General features: G+C 32.8%; 2 protein-coding genes across 3 annotated transcripts; one reads left to right on the top strand and one right to left on the bottom strand.

Moving 5' to 3' along the window:
• Positions 1 to 2,124: 2,124 nt before the first annotated feature.
• Positions 2,125 to 4,244, top strand: LOC123920596 (protein JINGUBANG). Its single transcript, XM_045972886.1, has one exon. The coding sequence runs from the start codon at positions 2,386 to 2,388 to the stop codon at positions 3,604 to 3,606; it is 1,221 nt and encodes a 406-aa protein (XP_045828842.1). The 5' UTR covers positions 2,125 to 2,385; the 3' UTR covers positions 3,607 to 4,244.
• Positions 4,245 to 6,775: 2,531 nt separating this feature from the next.
• LOC123920595 (ubiquitin carboxyl-terminal hydrolase 24) lies at positions 6,776 to 12,950 on the bottom strand. 2 transcript variants are annotated; one of them, XM_045972884.1, is made up of 7 exons: positions 12,477 to 12,950; positions 10,966 to 11,697; positions 10,555 to 10,742; positions 9,668 to 9,915; positions 9,296 to 9,438; positions 8,421 to 8,591; positions 6,776 to 7,356 (listed from the first exon to the last, which is right to left on the bottom strand). In XM_045972884.1, exons 1-7 carry the CDS (start codon positions 12,489 to 12,491, stop codon positions 7,168 to 7,170), a joined length of 1,686 nt encoding a protein of 561 aa, XP_045828840.1. In that variant the 5' UTR covers positions 12,492 to 12,950; the 3' UTR covers positions 6,776 to 7,167. The 2 variants fall into 2 exon arrangements, with proteins under 2 accessions (XP_045828840.1, XP_045828841.1); XM_045972885.1 differs by lacking the exon at positions 6,776 to 7,356 and adding an exon at positions 7,931 to 7,948 and having other exon boundaries at positions 8,326 to 8,591; positions 12,477 to 12,885.
• Positions 12,951 to 22,217: the final 9,267 nt, after the last annotated feature.

Raw genomic sequence — 22,217 nt, 5'->3', positions numbered from 1 at the left:
TTCTAAGATGGTATGAGCAGGGGCGATTTTGCCACCCGGCGAGTCTGGACACGTGTTCGGGCTCGGCATATATATATTTTTTTAGCATGAGGTTGAAGATGATGAACAGTGTAACAAAATGTTGTTTTAATACATATATTAGTAAAGCTATTTTTATATCACATTATTAACGCTTTTGTTTTTTCACTTCATTTTCTTTTATTTGTTTATATACATTATTAAAAACATAAAAAATATCTAAAAATTTCAAAAATATATATTTCTTTGTTTTCTTTATCAAAAATACTAAAAATATCATCTTTGTTTCCTTTTTATATATGGTAAAAATAGTAAAAAATATATTATTATTGTTTTTCTTTGATTTTAATTTTTTACCTCATGCTTAAATATAACCCAATATATATATATATATATATATATATATATATATATATATATATATATATATATATATATATATATATATATATATATATATATATATATATATATATATATATATATATATATATATATATATATATATATATATATATATATATATATATTTGATTGCTTTTGTGTTAATCTCAAATATGTAAAATATATTGTAATTCTACTTTCTTTCATATGTAGGATTGTGGGGAGTTTATGACATTTACTTATGTAGTTATTATGAATCAATTATTTAGATTAAATCCTTAAAATTAATTACTTTTATTATAATTTCAGTATATAAATTATATATATTATTAGTTAATTAATAAAAACGGTCTGATCCGGTTAAACCCCGGTCCGAAAACCTTAAACCAATAAACATTTGTGCATTTGTGGTTAAAATTGTGCCCAGACTTAATATTATTCCTGGAGTCGCCACTGGATATGAGAGTCTCTTACGATTCACTGAGCCGCCTGCTATCAAGTTCCTGATCATGTCATCCACCATTTATATACGCACCTCGAGTCCAACAGCGTTGGGCGAGAGAGAGTATGTTAAGAAGTCACATATCACTTACGAGAGAGACTGGATATGTGTTTATAAAGTAATTTATCCGGTGTGACCCCATATGACTTCTTTTTCTCGTCAAAATAAAACGTTTTTTTTTTATAGTTTATATTGGAATAGTACTTTTGATTTTATATATACTTTATGTGATTAAATTAGAGAAAATGTGACAGTTATATATGGTAGCACAATTGAAAATTGAAGTGACGTTCTTCTTGAACTCATTTTTTATACAAATATATGATAATTATGAAACAAAATGAATAATAAAGATAAGTGTTTAATAACCTTTTAACTTTTTGATGGTTAGAATATGCTAGCACAAATGTGACAGTTATATATGGTAGCACAAATGTATTCTTTTCTTATAAGATGCTTTGGTGGTAATGATGGATGATGCATGGAAGATTAAACTAGCTAGGGGATATATAATATGTTTACTTTCTCTTTTATTAGTCAAAGAATATATATTTGCAGCCGACCATTTTCCATCAATTGTTTGTTAATTAAGGAGGCTGTTTTTTCACCCCACGTTTGATGCAAACTATTGGTTTTTCAATTATTTTTTTTTGACACAAGGTTTTTCAATTTTAATCTTTGTTTAAATAGACAAGCTTAAAATAGAAGAAAGTAAAAGGTGTGAGTGTGATATAGCCATAGGGGTAGTAACAAAATGTGGAAGTGCAAAAACCGGTCAATATTTGTCAAATCTCAAATTCATCTCTCATTAGCGAAAGCTACCTACCTAGTTCTGCTGGAGCTCTGCCAGTATAGCACGGTGCTCTTTTATAGTTTCTTTATCTATATTGCTGAACACTTCCAATACCTCACCACACTGATTTCACAGCTCGATTAGAGCAACTCAACTTTCTTTGCAACTTTCGAGCCTTATCTTGTCTTGCTCTTCTTTAAAGAAATTGCTTGAGCGGCTTTCAAATTGCTTGAGGGGTTTGAATAATATGTCATAGGTCCTTAGTTCAATCCCTATCTCATTATAAACCAAAAAAAAAAGTATAAGTTTCAAAGATAAAATTTCTTTATTAATATACGTATATATCTTGCACCGGAAACATTTTTTAGCATTTTCCTGGTTAAAAAAATACTATAAAATACACTAATCCCACCTTCTATGAGGGTCCACATAAAGTTAGTCCCCGTTGTCTTATAACAAAAAGTTGCTGTTGGTAATTGCAATCTCTCTTTCTCTATAAAGTCAAGATAGCCGTTGCACATCACCCCCTCTTTGTATTATTAACACTAAACAAACGTTTCCCTCTTCATCAAGGAATCTCTCTCCCCACCATACCCTTTTCTCCCTTTTGCTTTCTTTTTCTCTTTCCATCGCTCCTCTTCTTCTCCATCCAACCCATTTTTTCTTGTGCATTCCTCAACCAAATCCAATGAATACCCTTGTTTCAAAATCCAAACTTTCAACTCCATCATCAAGTTCTAGAAGCAGTGGAAGTAGCTGTAGCAGCAGTGAAAGCAATGAAAGCTATAACATATTAGAACTTCAAGTTCAACATATCAACTATGAACCACCACCACCAACATGTCAATCATTTTCACATCGATCATTGGCGATTCTTTCGGGACATGTTGGATCAGTTTCATGTTTAGCTTTATGTGGTGAATTCATATTGAGTGCTTCACAGGGTAAAGACATCATAGTATGGCAACAACCAGATTTAAGGTTGTTTGCCAAATTCGGACAAGGCGATGGATCTGTGAAAGCACTTGCTACCGTCGGTAACAAGGTTTTCACAGCTCATCAAGATAGTAGGATTCGTTGTTGGAAAGTGTCGAGGAGTTCTGAAAATGTTTTCAGACTCGTTGACACGCTTCCAACAACGAAGGACTATTTGGGGAGATTTATGAAACATAGTAATTATGTTCAAACTAGAAGACATCATAAGAGATTATGGATTGAACATGCTGATAGTATTTCTTGTTTGGTTGTTCATAATGGGTTGATTTATTCAGGTTCATGGGATAAGACACTTAAAGTTTGGAGTGTTTCTGATTTGAAGTGTTTGGAATCAATTAAAGCTCATGATGATGCTATTAATGGGTTGGTAGCATGTAAAGGGATTATTTATTCAGCTTCTGCAGATGGAAAAATTAAAGCTTGGGGAAAAGACGGTAAAAATTTGCATTCGTTAAAGGGTACCCTGAAAGGTCATAACGATGTTTCGTTTAATTCTGTTGTTGTTTCGGATGACGGGAAATGGGTTTATGGAGGTGGTTCAGATGGTTATGTAATGTGTTATGAAAAGATTAATGAAAATGTTGAGAATTGGAAAATGGTTTTTGAGACAAAAGCACATGAAATGGCTGTTTTGTGTATGTGTTTGATGAGTGATTATTTGTGCACAGGTTCAGCAGATAAAAGTATAGGTATTTGGAAAAGAGAATCTTTTGGTAAAATTTGTAAAGTTGGGGTTATAATTGGACATGAAGGACCTGTGAAGTGTTTGCAAGGTTCATTATCTAATAGAATTGGTGATGGATTTTTGTTGTATAGTGGAAGTCTTGATAGAAGTGTGAGAGTTTGGTGGGTTTCAAAGTATGGTAAAACACAAGTGGAAGAGAAAAAATTACAGCACTTGGTAGCACATTGAGGTAGGGCCCAGCATGACCTGCAATCTGACTCGAAACCGACATAACCGCCAATAAGCATTCGGTCGGATCCTAGTCGGGTGCTGGTCGAGTCCTCGGGTCAATGGTTGAGGAATGAAGGCTTATAAAGAAAAGAAGTACATGATCTGTTTTTGTTGTGTCTAATGTGCTTCTTTCTTTGATACATTTTGGAATTGAAGGCTTTGTTTTTTATGCATCTTGAAATTTCTTTTTTTTTTTTTTTTGGTTTGTAGTTGGTGTTTATGCCATTATTTATTTAATTTTTTTTGTGAGAGTTGATTGTAGAGTAAAATTGAAGGGTTATGGTTTGTGTTTTTATAGTTTTCTTGGTAAAGAAATTAGGGGGATATAGCAGAGTGGTTTGGTTATACATTTCTTTCAAAATTCATTTTAATATTTCTATACAATTGTAATTGTTGTGACTATAAAGGATTCAATCAATGGAATAATTTATGTTGTCTTGTTGTTTTACATGTTGAATCCATTTGTAGCTTAATGAACATGTTGCATTTTTTAAGTGTGTTATTAATTTTTTATTATTATACTAGGAAAAGGAAAAGGCCTGCGGAATATGGCACTTTGTTTCCATACTTTGCGCAATTAAGAAGGAAAAAGTAAAAAAAAAGACTCCAAACACAATTATTTATTTATTTTGACAAGAAAAGGACACAGACAATTATGTCTTTTTGTCAAGTAGTTTAGTTATTACCGGCTAAAAATTCATCATTTAAGATGAATAGGTAGAAAATTTTGTATTTGAATTTTATCATTTATATAATCCTGTGCATTCATAAGTTTAGATATCAACTCATTAAACTTATTAATATGATCAAACATATTACTTTCATCTTTCATCTTTAGAGATTACGAGTTTATTTTCATCATCAGTTAGTTGGTTAATGTGGTCATTGCAAATTTGAATTGTGCTTTAATTTCTTTAGGCAAGTTTCTTTCAATACAATAACTTTAATTTGTAGAGCAAGTGTCAATTGAATTGTGCTTACTGGCTTTTTATGAGTTGTACTTCACTATGAATCATCAATCTCACTTGGTTTTTCTTTCTCCAAAACACAATCAAGACTTCGTTGAACTAAATAGTCTTGGATTGTGCATTGTCATAAGAAGTTCATCCTCCTATCAAATAAAGGAACGTTCAACTTCAAAGTAGTCATAACACTAATTAAGAAAAACACAAATAAGATAATAACTATCATCTCTTCGAACGAATTGTGCAGCGCAACTTCTCGTCCTCCTTTGATTAGAATCTTTGCTCTGATTCCACTTATTAGGAAAGCAACCAAAAAAAAGGTTTAATTGCATTTTTGGTCTCTTATCTTTATTTTAGGTTTTAAGTTGGTCATTTATCTTTTCTGCAGGTTTCATGTTGGTCCCTCCCGTCAAATTTTTCGCTATTACCGTTAAATTTGGACATGTGGCAAACGGAAATCACACTTGGAAAGATAAGGGACCACTTTATATTGATTCAAATGTATTTTAATTTTTTTTTACTAGAGCTTTTAAAAATTGTTATTGGTCTACCACTTTATTGATTCGAATATATTTAATTTGACTCTTTTTTAATGGGTTTGAATATTTCTTGTATTTTTAGTGTGTTTGAGTATTTATTTGTTTACGTAAGGGTAATGAGTTATTCTAGACAATTTGATAGGTGTATGAATGCAATAGCTATACCAATCCGATTGCTTAAATATGTGAAGCATAAGTGTGATTATTTAACTACAATGACATTCTTTAGGTCTAAATTTAAGAATAAATACCCGTATGTACCTTTCACTTTTTGGTAGAAGACACGACCCTATGTTCTTTCACCGTCCATTTGGTACAAAGAAACTTAAAGCAACTATGTTTATTTATTTATTTATATCAAGCTGTTTAGAGGCTTGAATTTTAAGCTTAAAATCAATAATTGGAGTATACGAAATTTGAACCTCGTTCTTTACGTATAAAATAATATGAGATTCGAACTCCAGTACTGAGATTGGAGACATTGCATATAAAATGCAGGGACTGAGATTCGAATTCCGATACTCCCACTATTTCACCTTAAAATAATATAATGTTTCTACCAACTGAGTTAAACTCACGACAACTATATTCATCTATTTAAACCGGTGAAAGTCTTAAATACGTGAAAGTCATTGCTTCAAATTTTCTAGAAAGCCACCGTTCAATAGTTTGGACCACATTAAATTAAGTATTTTACACTACGCTCCTCCTCCAGTATAACAAGTCAATTTATATAGGAAGAGGAAAAAGATGAGTGAGTGTAATCTAGTGTATACAGTTTATAATAGAATGTATGAGTTGGATTAATCTAGTGGCTCTTAATTGTTATTAAAAGTGGTCCACCGGTGAGGTCTTCAATTGAGCCCTCATCCTAGAACTTGCTATCTTCAATTGAGCAAAACTATTCATGATTGCTCTAACCGAAACCATTGCCTTGTCCTTTAACTTAGCACTTTCAACGAACTCATTGTTGAAAATAAATATGTCTAGTCTAACACCAAAGCTTAGGCTCCAGTTTCCATTCATTTCTACAACCATGGACTTCAAATTGACACACAACCAGTCCAGCAAATTTTGCTCGCTGAAAAACTTCGTACCAATAACAATACCGATGCCCATCCACATCTCATTCACTTTCGAGCAATCTCTGAAAGCATGAAAGAAAGATTCAGGCTCGCTGTTGCATAAGGGGCACACCGTTGCTGAGTCATTCTTTGTCTGCAGCGCACATCATTAGTAAGCAGACATAAGTGGCTAAGTTTCCAAAGAAAACATTGAATTTGATGGGGGCCTTTCCAAGTCCAAATGACACGATAAATAAGAAGGCAGGCATCATTCTCATAACCTGCTATTGATGCATAAGCAGAAGCGAAGAATAAAGGATCCATCACTTCTCCACGCTATAACATCATCGCCATTTCAATGAGAATCTAAAACAAAAAACTAAATTGCCAAGACTAAAACTGAATTTTGCTCTTTTTTGGTGTTAACCCTCCAGTTCCTAAGGAAGGGGCCCCTAGTAATCCAGAGTTCGGCCGCGAGGTAAGTAATAACCCATCAAACAAAAACTGCATGTACAAAATCAACACGTAAAAGGTTAACAAGTAACTGAGCTCAAAAACATGTCAAACGTGAAGCTTTATATAATCATAGCTTTAAATCCCAATTTTCTGGTGATCTAGTGAAACTTTACAATAAGCAGCATTTCTTGTACGCATTTTTAACTGTAACATGATCACATGTTCACGTCCTAAACTAGGAATACAAAACTTTAGAATATGAATGTTACAACAATTACTCTTTTCACAACCTAGATTGGAACAAACATATATGACCACCTTAATAATTTGAGTCCCAAGCAATGGGAATTGAGTATGACCATCTCATAAATAATCACTCACATCTTCTCCATGCACAACATTAATCAACTTTGAACCCCATCTTTCAAGAATTCAAGGTAGTTTTTCTCAAAGTGCAGAAGAGAGTAGATATCAACAGGGTAAATATGTTTATGCTTATATCTGTTTGTAGAAAAGAACATAGGCCTGATCATGCAGCACCTTATTTGCTCCGATAGCAAAGACAGATGCATCATCGAATCGTAGCCACTGACCATTGGGGTACTGAGCATCAGCTGTGTAGTGCCCTTTTGAAGGCTCCCTTCCATGATGAGTAATTGTAGCAACAAGTTCATATTTTCGACCCTGCAGACACATAAAAATCAGTCAACAGTCATCATTTTTCCCTCTTCAATCATTATCATATTGGTTTCACAAACATTTTTTTACTGTCTTTAGAAATGTTTGACAGTTAAAAACTAACTGGTCTTTACTACAGCAGATCCTCGGCATCTGAAAACTGCATTTGGTTTTGACTAACTTGAGTCTTGAGTCACCCATTTAAGAGAGGTGAACTTTCCCGGCAGTATTTTTTATTTTATGTTTAGATTGGAAAATGTTTTGGTATATTAGTTATGTTAGTATTTTCTCCTTTGCCGGAGTTTGAACCAAGTATTTGACTCCTTCTAGCCGTAGCTCAAGCAACTTATCAACTGGGCTAACAAGTGTAAGTTATCAAGTTAACAGTCTAAGGAAGCCTTCAAAAATCACAAAAAGTAAATAAATACTCTATTTGATGAAAAAACTTGTGGTCTGAAGTCATTGAAACACTTGGCCCAGTAAATAACTCATAACCGTGACAACTGCTCTAGCCTTGGCCAATTTAGTTTCAATTGATGCACTATAAAGATTTTTATGGTAAGAGAAAAAGAAATGCAATAGAAAAATAGCTATCCATCCATGATGGGAGGTGTACTAAAAAGCAGTCTAGTGTAAGCAATGATCACAATGATGTGTCACATTATTTAAAATAAAGGTTTTCATAATTATTTTGTTAAGTCCCCAAAAGCAATCATAATAGAATAAATCTTAATGGTATGTAAAGCAAAATTATAACAATCTTGGACAATTTGATTCCTGTGAAGTTAATTCCCACAAAAAAATCAGAAGTGCATCATTGAGAATAAAGCAGGTTGCATTCATAATAGAATAAATCTTAATGGTATGTAAAGCAAAATTACAATAATCTTGGACAATTTGATTCCTGTGAAGTTAATTCCCACAAAAAAATCAGAAGTGCATCATTGAGAATAAAGCAGGTTGCATTCTAGCAACCAGAAAGGGAAGCCAGCATTTATCATCACAATCCTAGATAAAGTTATTTGATTTATGTTCAAAATGTAGGGACTGGAATATTGATACGTGTTTACCTCGGTAGATGGTGAAACAAGCAGGTCACGACCCAATACCAGCTCAAGAGGAAAGTACACGGGCTTAAGCAACTTGGTGCTTCCCTGGCTTCCATAACCAAAACGCATCAGGTGCAATATCATTACTTTAGGAAGTGTCAGTATCTTTATAGACTTTTTTGCAGTCCCCGCCTGAAAAGAATATCAAATATTATTAGCAGTGTAGTAGTAATAGATATTATATTATCCAGCACAACCATAGGTCATTATATATTTATATGGTAGGATTCGTGTTACCATCCTTACTTTCTTTTTGCTGTTTTAACTTTACCATATTTGGTTTCTTAACTAGTACCATAGGAGCACTAGTTAGCATTTTCCTTATTTTTATGCATATAGTGAATTTGGTAGGACCCGTGTTACGATCTCATGATTTACGATTTTCCTATACTTAAACGTTCTAAGCTGGGATCTTGAGTTTGACAACAATGTTTACAAATAAGACCCCCATAAAAGGTAACACAGTAGTTACAACATCACAGCTATTTCATTTGCTTCCTCCATAAATTGCATTGCGGATACATAATTTTGAAACCAGTTGTCATTCCACTGACTGTTTAAATTGCATTGCAGATAAAGGTATGAATTCAGGTACTGGGTTTTGGGTCAAAGTTAATGTTTAAATTGAGGTAGGTGGCCATGTGTGCTACATATCAAATATGTACAACTAACTAACAATCCCGAGTAGGAAATGCCAACTATTTAGTATAACTCATGCATGCATCATATTCCACTAATCAAAACCACAATCCTTATTCCTTGTGAAAATTGTAAGTTCTATCTTTAATAGTTATGTATTTAAAATGCAATCAAAAAACAAATAAAAGGGCAAATACCTTTCCAGTGACCGATGCTCGGTACCCTTCAAGAGTTTCTGGTGCAGAAAACAAGTGCAGAGCATCCTCAATAGTGTGAACAGCATCAGGGTGAATGTCAAGATGGAGCAAGCGATATGGTTGATTAGTAGCAGAACTATTTCCTGAAAAGTAAAAAAAATCATTATACGCCCATGAAGGTGACTTGCAGCAAGGGGGAAAAATGTGGAACTTCAAAATCACAAGTCACAACACAGCTACAAAAACATAGCCACAGAAAGGAAATGACGGACAGACCAGATGAAATTCAACATCATCTTGATGTGTATATGACATGTAAAGACAAAATGAATTCTTTCACTAAGCACACCATATAAAAGGTATATCTTGTACCTTTAGCTCTCACCAAACTTTGGAGTTGTCCACCGAAAATACCATTTAATTCTGAGGGAATAAAGCTTTGAGTCCTTGTAACAGCAGATTTATTCTTTGGCCCCACTGTTTCCCATCCATCTTCTTCCACAGAAGAAACTAGAAAAGATTTGCTACCATTAAGACTTGAGGACTGTCCTTCAAGCTTCAGTAATTCGTCATGCATTTGATCCATTACAAAGCTCAGAAATTCCTGAGCATCTTCTTGCCTGAAAGAAGTGCGTTGATACCATGAATATCATAAAAATTACAAGCTAATATCACAAAACCAATTACATCATATCTAGGCATGTTTGCATATTGCCCACTTACAAATGACCAAATAAATTCCTTTATAGGGTGTATAAATTTTAGGACATGATGGTTCATTAAATAATTGTATACTTGTATAAATAATATAAATAATAGGAATATATAAACAGAGGAAGAGGACGATGAGAATTGAGAAGAAAAGATATTGAAGGCTTGTATCTATAAATGCAAACTCCTAAAACAAGGGCTGCTAAAATCGTAACTCTCCATGCATAGCAAACTACAATCAAGCTCCTATAGGCTATATAGATATGTTGAAGATTATAAACATAACCATTTCTCAATTATTTTCATGAAGAAAAACTATGCCTGTAATATGCTTACAGTTTAAAACGCTCAAATATGTCCATAGAAAGTTGAACAATTAGCATGCACATAGGTTTTCATGACATGACCAGAAATATACTGATGTCAAGAATTTCAATGATTCAACTAAAAAACAGGTTAGGGAATGAACATATATGAAAATTCTAATTCTGGGGCAGGGTAGAGTTACATAAAAATAACATTAAATTAAAAATCAAATTTTCACCAACCTTGGTCTTCCTGAAATGCTATTTGACACATCCGGAGTAAAATTTTTTAGAACATCTTCAAACATAACAGGGCAAAATGCCCGTCCAAACTCAAAAGAATCGGTATCTTTCTTCTTTAATTTTATTCCGCTTGGCATGTCAAATTGAGTTACGAACTCGGCAAATGCTTTCAGCGTGGGATAGCCAACCTAAAAAATTACAAAGTAATAAGCATGCAATATCAGTTTCTGATCTTTTCTAGTACTTAATATATATATATATATATATATATATATATATAGAAATTTATTTGTATGTTAACCATAACTTTTCAATTCGGCTTTTATGTTGATTGTCACGTCACACCCATGAGTTGAGCTAAATTTTCAAACAGCAGTATTAGTTGATACATTCAGAAGCAAACAAACTAACCTTAGGAACGTTGCGGGTTCGTAATTCCTGCAAAAGCTGAACAAAAGGAGAACAAGCCAAGAGAGCCTGCACGGTTGCACTAAGAAAGCATAAATTCCCAGAGTTAATAAGGCCTCGAGGCTGCAGATCCTTAATAAGAATAACAGCATGCCCATTAGGTGCCTTCTTCAAGTCTTCATCAAATAACTTCGATGAAGAATCGTCATGACTTCCATTTGTGAAGCCGTTCTTCACACTTTCAGCCTCAGAAGCATCAAGGCTCAAATTTGTAAACTGGTTTGCAGTACCGTTTTCATCAATTAATGGAATCGAACACACACTATTTTCTTTAACTTTACTTGCAATAGTGACACTTGAGGGAGTACTGAGAGAGAAATTAGTAATGTTGCCATTCTCTTTTATAGTTTCTGATACTCGAGGCAGGTTAGCACTATCTGATACTCGAGGCAAATTAGCACTTTCTGATACTCGAGGCAAATTAGCACTTTCTGATACTCTAGGCAAATTAGCACCAACACTGTTTACTCCGTTAAGTTTCTGAGAATCGGGGAGAGCAGCATTACTTGGTGCTTTTGGTGACTTTGGCAGGTTGCTTGATTCAACAACATTAGCAGAATTCAGAGAACCAAATTGCAACTGATTCTTATCGACAGACTTTTCATTTCTTCCAGAAGACTTCTTTACCCTCAATGATCTAGTTTCATCTTCAGTAAATGAGCCAAATAGTAGAACCTGCTCACAAACCCAAAAACAAAATTAGCATTTTCAACAAATACAAAATTTCTAAAACAATTAAACAACCAATTCAAACAAAATATTAAAAGGGAAGCAAAAATATCCATGTGGTAGGACATTGCATAGTGACCGGGTTCAAACCCCGGTACACCCACTTTTTTCTGGTCAATTAGCTAGTGGCACCTTAAAAGGTGAATAAGTGGAGTGTCACAGGTTCGAACAACTCTCGATCCTGCATACAACATGAAAAAACCAAAACCTATGTCCCCCATCCCTTGAATACTATAGGATTGGAAGGGCAGAGGCCTTTGGTGTCTCAAGAATTAGACCTCCGAATAATCAATATGCTTTTATCTCATGCCTTTACTTCGTTCATGGTTCGATATTCTGGTCAAGGTTTTAAATAAAGGTTACTGCGAAAAAAGCCGCGAAAAAAGCCGCGACAAAAAGGTATAGGCGCCTACAAAAAGCCGCTACAAAAAGGTACAACCGAAATTGCAAAATCCTTGACGTGACCCTGTTTAAAACCTTGTTGGTGGTTAAACTCTACTGACCCATTAATTCACTTTAAAATTGAAATTCTAGACACCAGACTAATTGACCAAAAAAAAAAAGCAACAAAAAAAACATTACATTAAATTTAAAATTCATCGACAAAAGATTAATAATTACAAAACCCTAATTATGCATTCCTAAATTCATCACAAGTAACAAGTATTATAACTAACAATAAAAACAACAGCTTGAACTAACAAGAAATTAAATAAAAAGTTAACCTTAGAATTACTCATGTTGCTGAAGAGATCTGAGTGGAAGAGGGAAAAAAGTAAAATTAAATATGAATTGTTGAGAAGTATGAAAAAGAGAAGAAGGTTTGGGTATAGAGAAAGGAGGTAAATCAAAAGGTAGGGTTTTTGGAGACCCTGAAAGAGAAAAAACGGTAATTGAAGACATGAAAGGGGAAAAGGGTTTGAAGAAGAAGAAAAGAGAGAGAAGTTAACAAAGGAACCCTCCCCGTTTGAGCTTTGTTATCACCAAGACGGAGCATCGACGAGAAGAAAAAGGCTGCGTGTATTATTGATGATATTCGATGTTGATGAAGATGATGAGACAGACACTATTGGTTTTTTTTTTGGTTGAGAAGTTAGGGTTACGAAAAATGAAAGGTTATGTTTTTGTTTTGTGTTGTTGGTTTATGATATTGTAGGGTGATGTTTATGTGGGCAAATCCTTTGTGTTGCCCACTATATGTAAATCACATCAACACCGTTGATATATATAGCAGAAAAATCAACAACATAAATTTAAAATGTTTAGTGGGTTAAATTTTTTAAGAGAGGTTTTTGAGGTAAGAAATTGGTTTTGTTGGGTAAAAATAAGCTATAAGTTAGCTGATAACCGAAAAGTTAGTTTATAGCGAAAAATTAGTTTATAGTTGATGGTTGATAGCTTATAGCTAGAGCTGTCAAAAAAGGTCGGGCTATCGGGTCAGCCCATTAGCCCTATCCTTTTACACGGGTCAGGTTCATAAAAAGGGGGTCGGGCCTTATTGGGTCGGACCTTATCGGGTCATGCTTTTTCATGGGCCGGCCCACAGGCTTTTGGGCCGGCCCCTTAAAGAATTAAAAAAAATATTTAAAAAAATTTTATAATCATTTTATTGTTATATTTTGGTCCTATTTTTATGCATAAATTAATATATAATTTTTTTTATTATTTTTGTTGTTTTATTGTTATTATTTGTGTTTTGTTCCTATTTATAATCTGTTTTATTCCTATTTTTAAGCATATCATCTTTTTATATTTTTTTAAATTTTTTTTTTGTGAAATTACAACGAAGGATATAAAACTTGGAATATGGTTATTTTAAGCCTATTATCTTTTTATTGTATTTATTTTATATTCTTTCTATATTCTTTTTTTTTTTACTTAAATTACAATGGATGAATGAAAGACATAAAACTTGGAATTTTTTTTTTAGTAATAATAATAATATGACAAAAAACTTATTGGATTAGAATGAGATTATTTGTTAGAGATTTGTTTGTTTGTTTGATGAGGATAAAGAGGAAGATATTGTTGTTTGGGAGATTATGTGAGAAAATATAGGGATACGAATTACCTTCTTGAAGATTTGGTTGAAAAATATAACATAAATTTAGTACAATATGTTTTTTTTTTCAAAAAAAAAAATACTATGAAAATTAGTCGGCCGGCCCATCGGGCCATGTAGGCTTTTGCTTATCGGGCCAGGTTAAGCGGGCCAGGCCATGAATTTTAGGGGTGAGCATGAACCCGAGACCCGACTCGAAACCGATATAACCGACAACATATTGAAGCATTCGGTCGGGTACGAGTCGGGTCTCGGGTCAACAAATTGCGAAAAACCGGGCATGAACGTTTGCATACGGGCGGATGCGGGTCTCTAAAATTCTTAGTCTCCATAACTGAAACCGACCGAACAACCATTATATGCAAATTAATTTTTTTCCTTCTCTCCCTCTCAATCTCATATACTCTTCTCTTTGTTATTTTTATCCATCTTTGATATAAGATAAAAATGTTATATTTTACAAAGCTTATAATTAATAATATGGTGATGAAGAAGGTGGGAAAAATATTCTAATATATATATATTCTAGATCTATTTTAATTTCTACGTCTCTTCTACTTGATATTTTATTGTCTTTAGATCTACATATTGAAAGAAAGTAACTGCATCTAACCCTCTTTGTTTTTTAATTTACTTCGTCTATCTTTTGTTGCATTGTGTACGATGTATTAAACTATTCGAAAATTAGAAATTTTTGGAGAATGAATGAGTTTTAGATGTTAACAAAGTTTCGATATAACCCGTAATAATCGACTCATTCAACCCGCCACCCGTATGACCCGAACAAACCGAAGATATAGATGGTCGGAATTGGGTCCAAATTAAATGGTTGCGGTTTTTATTGATTTAGTGATTTTCAGCCCGAACCCGACCGAAAACCGACCGATGCTCAAGCCTAATGAATTTAACGGGGCGGGCTGGGCCGGCCCCTTTATTTGACCGGGCCCCTCCAGGCCGGGCCAGGCCAGACCGGGCTGGCCCCTTTGATAGCTCTACTTATAGCTGAAAAGTTAATAGAATAAAATTAAAGTGTTTGGCAAATTTAGCTGTTATAAGTATAAAATGACATAAAAGTACATAGTTAGTGGGTATGGTTAGTGGGTAGTTATTATATTTATAAAAAAAAAAAAAAAATAATTAATAAAAATAATAAGGGTAAAAATGAGAAAAATGTAAAGAGTTATAAGTTATGAGCTCATACGCTACTTGAAATAACATATCAAAAAATGCTATAAGCTAGTTAGAGAAGCTCGTTATCAAACACTTCATATTTTTATGAAACAAGCTTAAAAACTAGTCCAATAAATTATAAGTTAGCTTATTAGACTTACCAAACGGTGCCATTGTGGTAGAACGATTTATTGATAGCAGCTGCAAGCGATAAGGTTAGAATATGTTTTAAAGATGAAATTGTTGTGATGAAGATGGCGAGCAATGTGAATTGAACTCCATATATCAGCACCTTGAGAGTTACGGCGACCAATATTGCAATAAAAACTTTGGATAAGACTGTCATGGATATCTTTAAGTAATCTGTCACAAATTAAGAAATCAATCATTTTGCTATGAACTCTATCAACATTTTAAACATAAAAGACATAAAAATATATGCAGGAGGGGTTTCCATTTGATATGAATAGTGGAACTAGACTTCTCCATATGAGTCTCAGGTTTAGTCATACGCTCAACAACCATTTTGCACTTGACTATCTATCCGAAAGAGTTAATTTTGCCGGAGATTGGAGTATTGGTTAAATATTAATTCATTATGATCATTTCACAAAGCACTTACAAAAGGCCAAAGAAGGACGACAAACTTCAGGGCGTATTGTCAATATTTTCATTGCCGAGATTCCATTCAAGCCAACACATAAGACCAAAAATTATTTGTTTCCTTACAATCTCTTAAGGCATGCATAGTAGATTCTGGTCCATGTTGGCAACAAGAACAACTATTGCTATCTATCATATTGATTTTGTGTCTATTCTCATTAGACATTAGTCATAAGTTTACCATGATCTATTTGCCAAAGAAAATAGCATATCTTGTTAGGATCGTTCCATTTCTAAACCTTGAATAAGTAGGAATCATTTATCTCAATGAGATTTTTATTCATGAGAGAAAATTCATCATCCCTAGAAGCACACCAATTTAGGAAATCAGAATGTAACTCGGTGAAAGATGTTTGACAAATATTTAGTGTGAACATCTTTGGGCAACAATTGGGTTAAGGATCTCTCATTTCCAATTAGTGTCGTTGGCATAAGTACAAAGAGGGATGTTTGGCCAACATGAATACTATATGCAAAATTAGTCAACAAAGGAGCAGTATCATGAATTCACCTATCTTTCCAAAACCTGATATATTTCCCATTTTGAATGGACCAAGATACATTATGTCAACTAGATAAATTTTTTTCTCATTTTATCAATAAGAAAAATAAATGATGGTTTAGAAATCTTTTGGTGAATCATAGATTTTCTTTCAATAAAACTTTGTCGCAATTACCATCAAATATTAAGTTTTCAAAAGAAGTTTTATTACATAAAAGAAAGTTTGATGATATTGTAACAACAATTTCATCGGAAGGACGTAATCCTTTAATTACTAGCAATCAAAAACCCTTTTTTCAAAAAGAACCCAAGCTTTATCCTAAAAATTATGAAAGGAGTATAACAATACTTTTTTTTTTTTTTTTTTTTATAGAATAGAAAAACACATGGGTAGGAAGAAAGTTGAGATAAGAAATTGAGCTAAAATTGTGAGAAAAGAAATTAAGTATAAACTAGCTAATCCATTGAACTATTCTTCTTGTAACCATTTTTCTAATGAGTCTAACCTTGTTGATTTTGCTATTGAAAATATTCTTTAGATTCATTTTATCAAATTATATATATGTTGCCCAATGTTGAAAAGAAATAAAGGTACTCGTGAAGGAGTTGGTAAGTATGACAGCGTTGGATGTAAATCTTTGTTTGCTCTAAGAACTCAATGATGTCACAAAGAGAGTTAGGTTTAAGGAGATGGCTGATGCTCAAAGAAAATCCTCCAACACATCATAAGAATGAGAAAGAAATTTCAAAGAAGAGAGAGGCAAAGTGGATCATTCGCCCACACCTTGAAGAAAAAGAATAGAAGCAGTCGAGTCAACAACTTTAAACAAGCATGTTTTATAATGAGATTATGAGAGGCAATCAATCATTATTATTATCAATGTTTTTAGGCCAATTCTAGGGTGAAATGAGGTCTTTCACCATGCACAAGTTACAAGTACTACTATAACGAATACGAATTTTACAAAATTGACCGTTGGATTGTAAGTTTATATCGTATAGATCATCCATAAAAATTGTAAAAAAAAATTTAAAAAAATTTGATATGCTATTGAGGTTCATCAAGATTAACGGTTTATAAGTTTTTATTGAATACTTTTAATTTTGATGAGTCTCAATAACATATCAAATAATTTTCAATTTATTTTAAAAAAATTATGGATGATCTATACGATATAAACTTTCAATCCAACAGTCGATTTTATTAATTTCGTATTCGTTATAGTGTAATTGCTCAAGTGGTGCATGTTAGCCAAAACCATGTTTTTACACTTTTTGCAGTTAAATAATAAAGATGATTTTCAGGTATGCAAACATGTATGCACTTATGGAAGTCAAACTGTGAAGAGAAATGCACAAAAAACAACCCAGTGCAGAAGGCTGGAGCTGACACGACTGTGTGGGATGTATACACGGCCGTTTCAGATAACACAAAAGCAAGAAAGTAAAAAAAAAATAAAAAACTCAGCATGCATTGTCCTTGTAGCTCAAACGACCCGTGTTAGAGGGGACACAACCGTGTCACCTTTAGACTCATTTGAAAACATAAAATTAACACTCTTCAACCGTCATCCACCACTCTAAAATAATATTCCAATTCTAATTAGAGATTAGATAGAATTTATTTTACAATTTTGTTTAAAATTGAGAATTTCACTTTTAATTTATAAATTTAACAGTCATAAATTTAAATTAAAGAAAGGAGATAACACAAATAATATATAATTAAATTTAAATTAATTTTTTAATATTACATAAATCATGCACAGTCAATTTTTTCTTATTTTCATGTATTAAATATGACGTTTAAAGTCATGCATATCAATCATAAAAAATACCACCATCAATTACATGCATAAACTTTGAATTTTCTATATAAGTTTTTATGTATTAAATCTGACTTTTGGAGTTGTACCCAAAAAAAATCTGACTTTTGGAGTTATACACATATCATATGATAATGGATATATATATATATTAGAAATACAAAATTATCTTAAATTCTAACTCTCATTGCATTTATATATTATGGATATATTATCTACCCTATGTATCAAATTACAAGTTGCTTAAAGAAAAAGTTCATCTCAAATTATAAGTTACATTATACCTTTACCTATTTATTAATCTATTTTATTTTAATTATTTAATTTATTTTTCTCATTCAATTAATGAAGAATAAATTTGGAAAATAACTCATAATTTTTTTCATGCAAAATTAATTACATTTCCTAATTTGTTTAAATGGTTGAAATGACGGTTCTACCGCTGAATTTATCTTCAATGCTAACTTTATATGTAGGGTTGGGAACAGGCCAGGCCAGGCCAGGCCTTGACAGGCCTGAGCCTGGCCTATGATTTTTTTTCAGGCCTGAGCCTGGCCTGCGGCCTATTAAATGTTATTTTTTTTGGCCTGGCCTGAGCCTTTTAAAAGTCTGGCCTGACCTTGTAGCCTGTTTAAAAGCATGTGTTACATTAAAGCTTCTCTATATAGTTTTTTTAAATAGGCTAAACAGGCCTTAAAAAGTTCACATTTAAATTTTTATAATTTCTACAACATTAAGAAAAAACTAATAATATGATTAACACAATAATTAAAAACTAATAAAATAACAAATACGATTACGAAAAATAATAATTATTATAAATAAGATTTTTTATAAGATATAAATAATAATATTATATAAATAATAATTATTATAAACAGGCCGGCCTATCAGACTTCGTAGGCCTTTTTAGAAGCCTAAGCCTGGCCTATTTATGTAAACAGGCCATTTTCAAAGCCTAAGCCTGTCATTTTTAATAATCAGGCCAGGCCAGGCCAGGCTTATACAGGCCAGGCCAGGCCAGGCTTATACAGGCCAGGCCGAAGGCCCCTGTAGGCCGCCTGGCCTATTCCCAACCCTATTTATATGGCAGTTCTACCGTTTCTCTATGAGTGAAAATGATATTCTCAACAAGCTTATTTTCCCAACTCAATGTATTGAACTATGTTGATGGGAGTTCCTAACCGGGCTCTAACAACTTTAGAATATGTAAACCACCTTAGAACACTTATACTACATCCTTCCTTATAAGACCATTTTTAAATTTTTCATTCTCCTTTTTTATAAGACACCTTTCAAATCTCCAAGGGCATTAATTATTATTTTTACCAACATACCCCTAATTATAGTGCATCTTTTTCTACAATCTCTAATAAATACACTTAAAAAACATTAACTTATTTTCTCTCTTAAATAATAAAATTGTAAAATCAATATCAATTATCAACAAATTTAATACTACAATCAAATTTCTTAATCTCCGTGTTTTTCTCAAAAAAGTCTTATATTTAGGGACGAATGTAGTATTTATTTGGAAAATCATAATCATATGCATTAAATGTAGAAACACATCATAACATATTATTATTTCATAATTAGGTAAAACTCTTTTTTCACCCCCACAAGGGCACATGAAAGTTCCAAGCAATTAAGATGATAAATAAGTGATATGATAAAACTTAAAGCTGATAATTTTTATGTCTGAATATTCACAAATATCCACTTAACAAGTATACGTAAAACAATCCATTTCATGAAATTTCATTAATGTCCAAGTACATCAAATTACAAAATCAGAGACAAATATAGTGAGAAATAAGAGTGGGATGAATGTATTATAGTTAATGACTCGGGTTAAAAGTCTTTTTAACCTTTTCATTCCATCACATGTTATCCATCTCTTCTTTCTTCTCTCTACATTGATCAACTCCCACCTCCTGAGACCGATCAACATCGTCTAAAGCCTCTCCAACTGCCACTATTACCCACCCCTTCTTTATCTTCTTTGCATCGATCAACCCCCACCTCCTGAGACCGATCACCATGCTCTAAACCCTATCCAACTGCCACTCTGCCAACATCCACCATATTATAGTTTGACTCCTCACCATCTTTATCAATCACCTTTTTGTGCCAAACTACCATAGTTTCATACGAATCTCTATTTGACCACTTACTTTTACATAAAGAAACCAAGATCCGAGAACTTGTAGCGACGGATTCCTTATTTTCCAACGCTGGTCCCTCCAAAATATACAAGCATTTTACTGTTGGGACTAATCAAGATTTAATGGCAATAGGGATACCATATTGCTTCAGCCACAACATACCGTTATGTGTCTTTATTTTTCAAAAAAGGTGACGCTAATTAACATCACATAGCAAGATATCTAATGAGTATGTATATGGATTAATCAATGAAACAGTAATTATTGAGTATATGGAATTGTGGAGGAAAACTTAGAATTGTATTTATGGAAGAATCAATTACAAGGTGTAATTCAAAAGATAACAAAGTAACAAACTGTAGTCCTTTGAATATTTTTTATCACATCTTTTATCTCTAATTTTATATCAACTCTTGTAGTCCTGTGTACTTTGTACTCATGCTTATAATATTATAAAAACTTTTCCCACAAAAATTAGAATTTTTTAACGACGAATTATTTATGAATTTTTAAGTGCAAAAAACTAAAAAAATTATATTTAATTTATTTTTTGTTAAAAAATTTAAATTTTGACCAGAGAGATTTATATAATCTACGTCTGTTTGGTTCGAGGTAGATGAAGAGGAGGTGCGAGATAATCTTGACAAATAAAAATTTCTTTTTATTAAATCATTTAAAAAAAAACGTTTTTTATTCTTAAAAAAAACAAAATTTAAAAACAAAAACAAATATTTTCTTAACAAATTTTTTTAAAAAATTTAATGTTTTTTTTCAAGAATAAAAAAACGTTTTTTTTTAAAAAAGTTTTAATAAAAAGAAACATATTTTTGGTCAAGATTACCCCACTTACCCTTCCATCCATCTACCGGGAACAAAATATAATTTTTTTTAAAAGCAGAGGAAAAAAATCATAATCATAATAGAAAATATTTGATGACCAAACCATTGCACTGTGTTTTCAATTTATCTCCTTCATCGATCAATTGCTGATGATACAATAAAGTGACAAACCATTGAGTACTATTGCATTTCAATTCTTTGTTTGTGTCACTTCGTGCGTGTGGTTATGAGATTGGTACTTTTATTCAATTCCTTGCAATCGGCGATTCTTTAAGGTTTGTTGATTGCAATGTTTTTCTATTTCACCAATAATCAAGTCCTCAAGCAAGTGGTAATGTGTGCTACTCAATACTCAAGTCCATGATAATGTGTTGAGGGAGTTGCTGCGGTGAAAGGTTTAACAGTTGCAAGATTCTTCTTCATGGAAGATTGATGTTGAAGAAAAGGATACTCCTCCAACTTTAAATGCTTTGCAAGGTGTTTGACAAATGGTCTCTCACACATATTGGTAAGGGGTTTATTGTTATCACTTTTTCATATTGAGGATTTACGTTGGGTGATTGTTGTGGGGGGGCTTGGAACCTTGGGCCGGGAATACTCATATTAGGTTAACTCATTCTTACAAAATCGGTTGTAAAGTGAGGATTGCCTCTTACTTATGAAGACATATTCAGGTTATCTCGCAACCGATGTGAGACTTCTTTAACACACCCCTCACGTCCAACACTATTGGGCTTGGTGCGTGAATATAAACGACTGGTGGCCCGATAACGGAAACCTGATAGCAGGTGGCCCAACAGATCATTGAGAGACTCTGATACCATCTTAGAATTAGGAGTTGACTAACTCAACCTTACAAAACCAACTTGTAAGATGAGAATTGCTTCTTACTTATAAACCCTTGTCCATACCATCTCACATATGTGAGACTTCTTAACAAATAGGTCATTTGTTTTCTTGGACTTTGAATTTCAACTCTGACATGGTTAGAACACTAATGTTCAGTGTTGCATTATGATTCATGGCATTCCTCTTGAATATTGGAGGCCTAAAATTCTTTTTGCTATTGCAAGGGGTATAGAATTCCTCTAGCCGTAGATGAAGCCACTCTTAGCTTTTGTTTGGCAAGCTGTCGTAAGTTTTGGATGAGATCTTTAAATTTGTAGGAGTAAAAAGGTTGGATATTTTGGTAGAATATTGGTGAATCTTGATATTTTAGATTTTAGATTATCTAC

The sequence above is a fragment of the Trifolium pratense genome, linkage group LG4 (assembly GCF_020283565.1).
Source record: "Trifolium pratense cultivar HEN17-A07 linkage group LG4, ARS_RC_1.1, whole genome shotgun sequence".
In the NCBI taxonomy this organism is placed as follows: domain Eukaryota; kingdom Viridiplantae; phylum Streptophyta; class Magnoliopsida; order Fabales; family Fabaceae; genus Trifolium; species Trifolium pratense.
Note: the sequence above shows the minus strand (reverse complement) of the source record. Positions and strands in the feature narration are given on the sequence as shown.

Coding starts and splice junctions, on each gene's coding strand:
- LOC123920596 (XM_045972886.1), top strand. CDS start 2,386: ATGAATACCCTTGTTTCAAAATCCAAACTTTCAACTCCATCATCAAGT.
- LOC123920595 (XM_045972884.1), bottom strand. Junction 8,592..9,295: donor GAGCATCGGTCACTGGAAAG/GTATTTGCCCTT, acceptor TATTCTTTTCAG/GCGGGGACTGCAAAAAAGTC. Junction 7,357..8,420: donor TTGTTTCACCATCTACCGAG/GTAAACACGTAT, acceptor ATGTGTCTGCAG/GGTCGAAAATATGAACTTGT.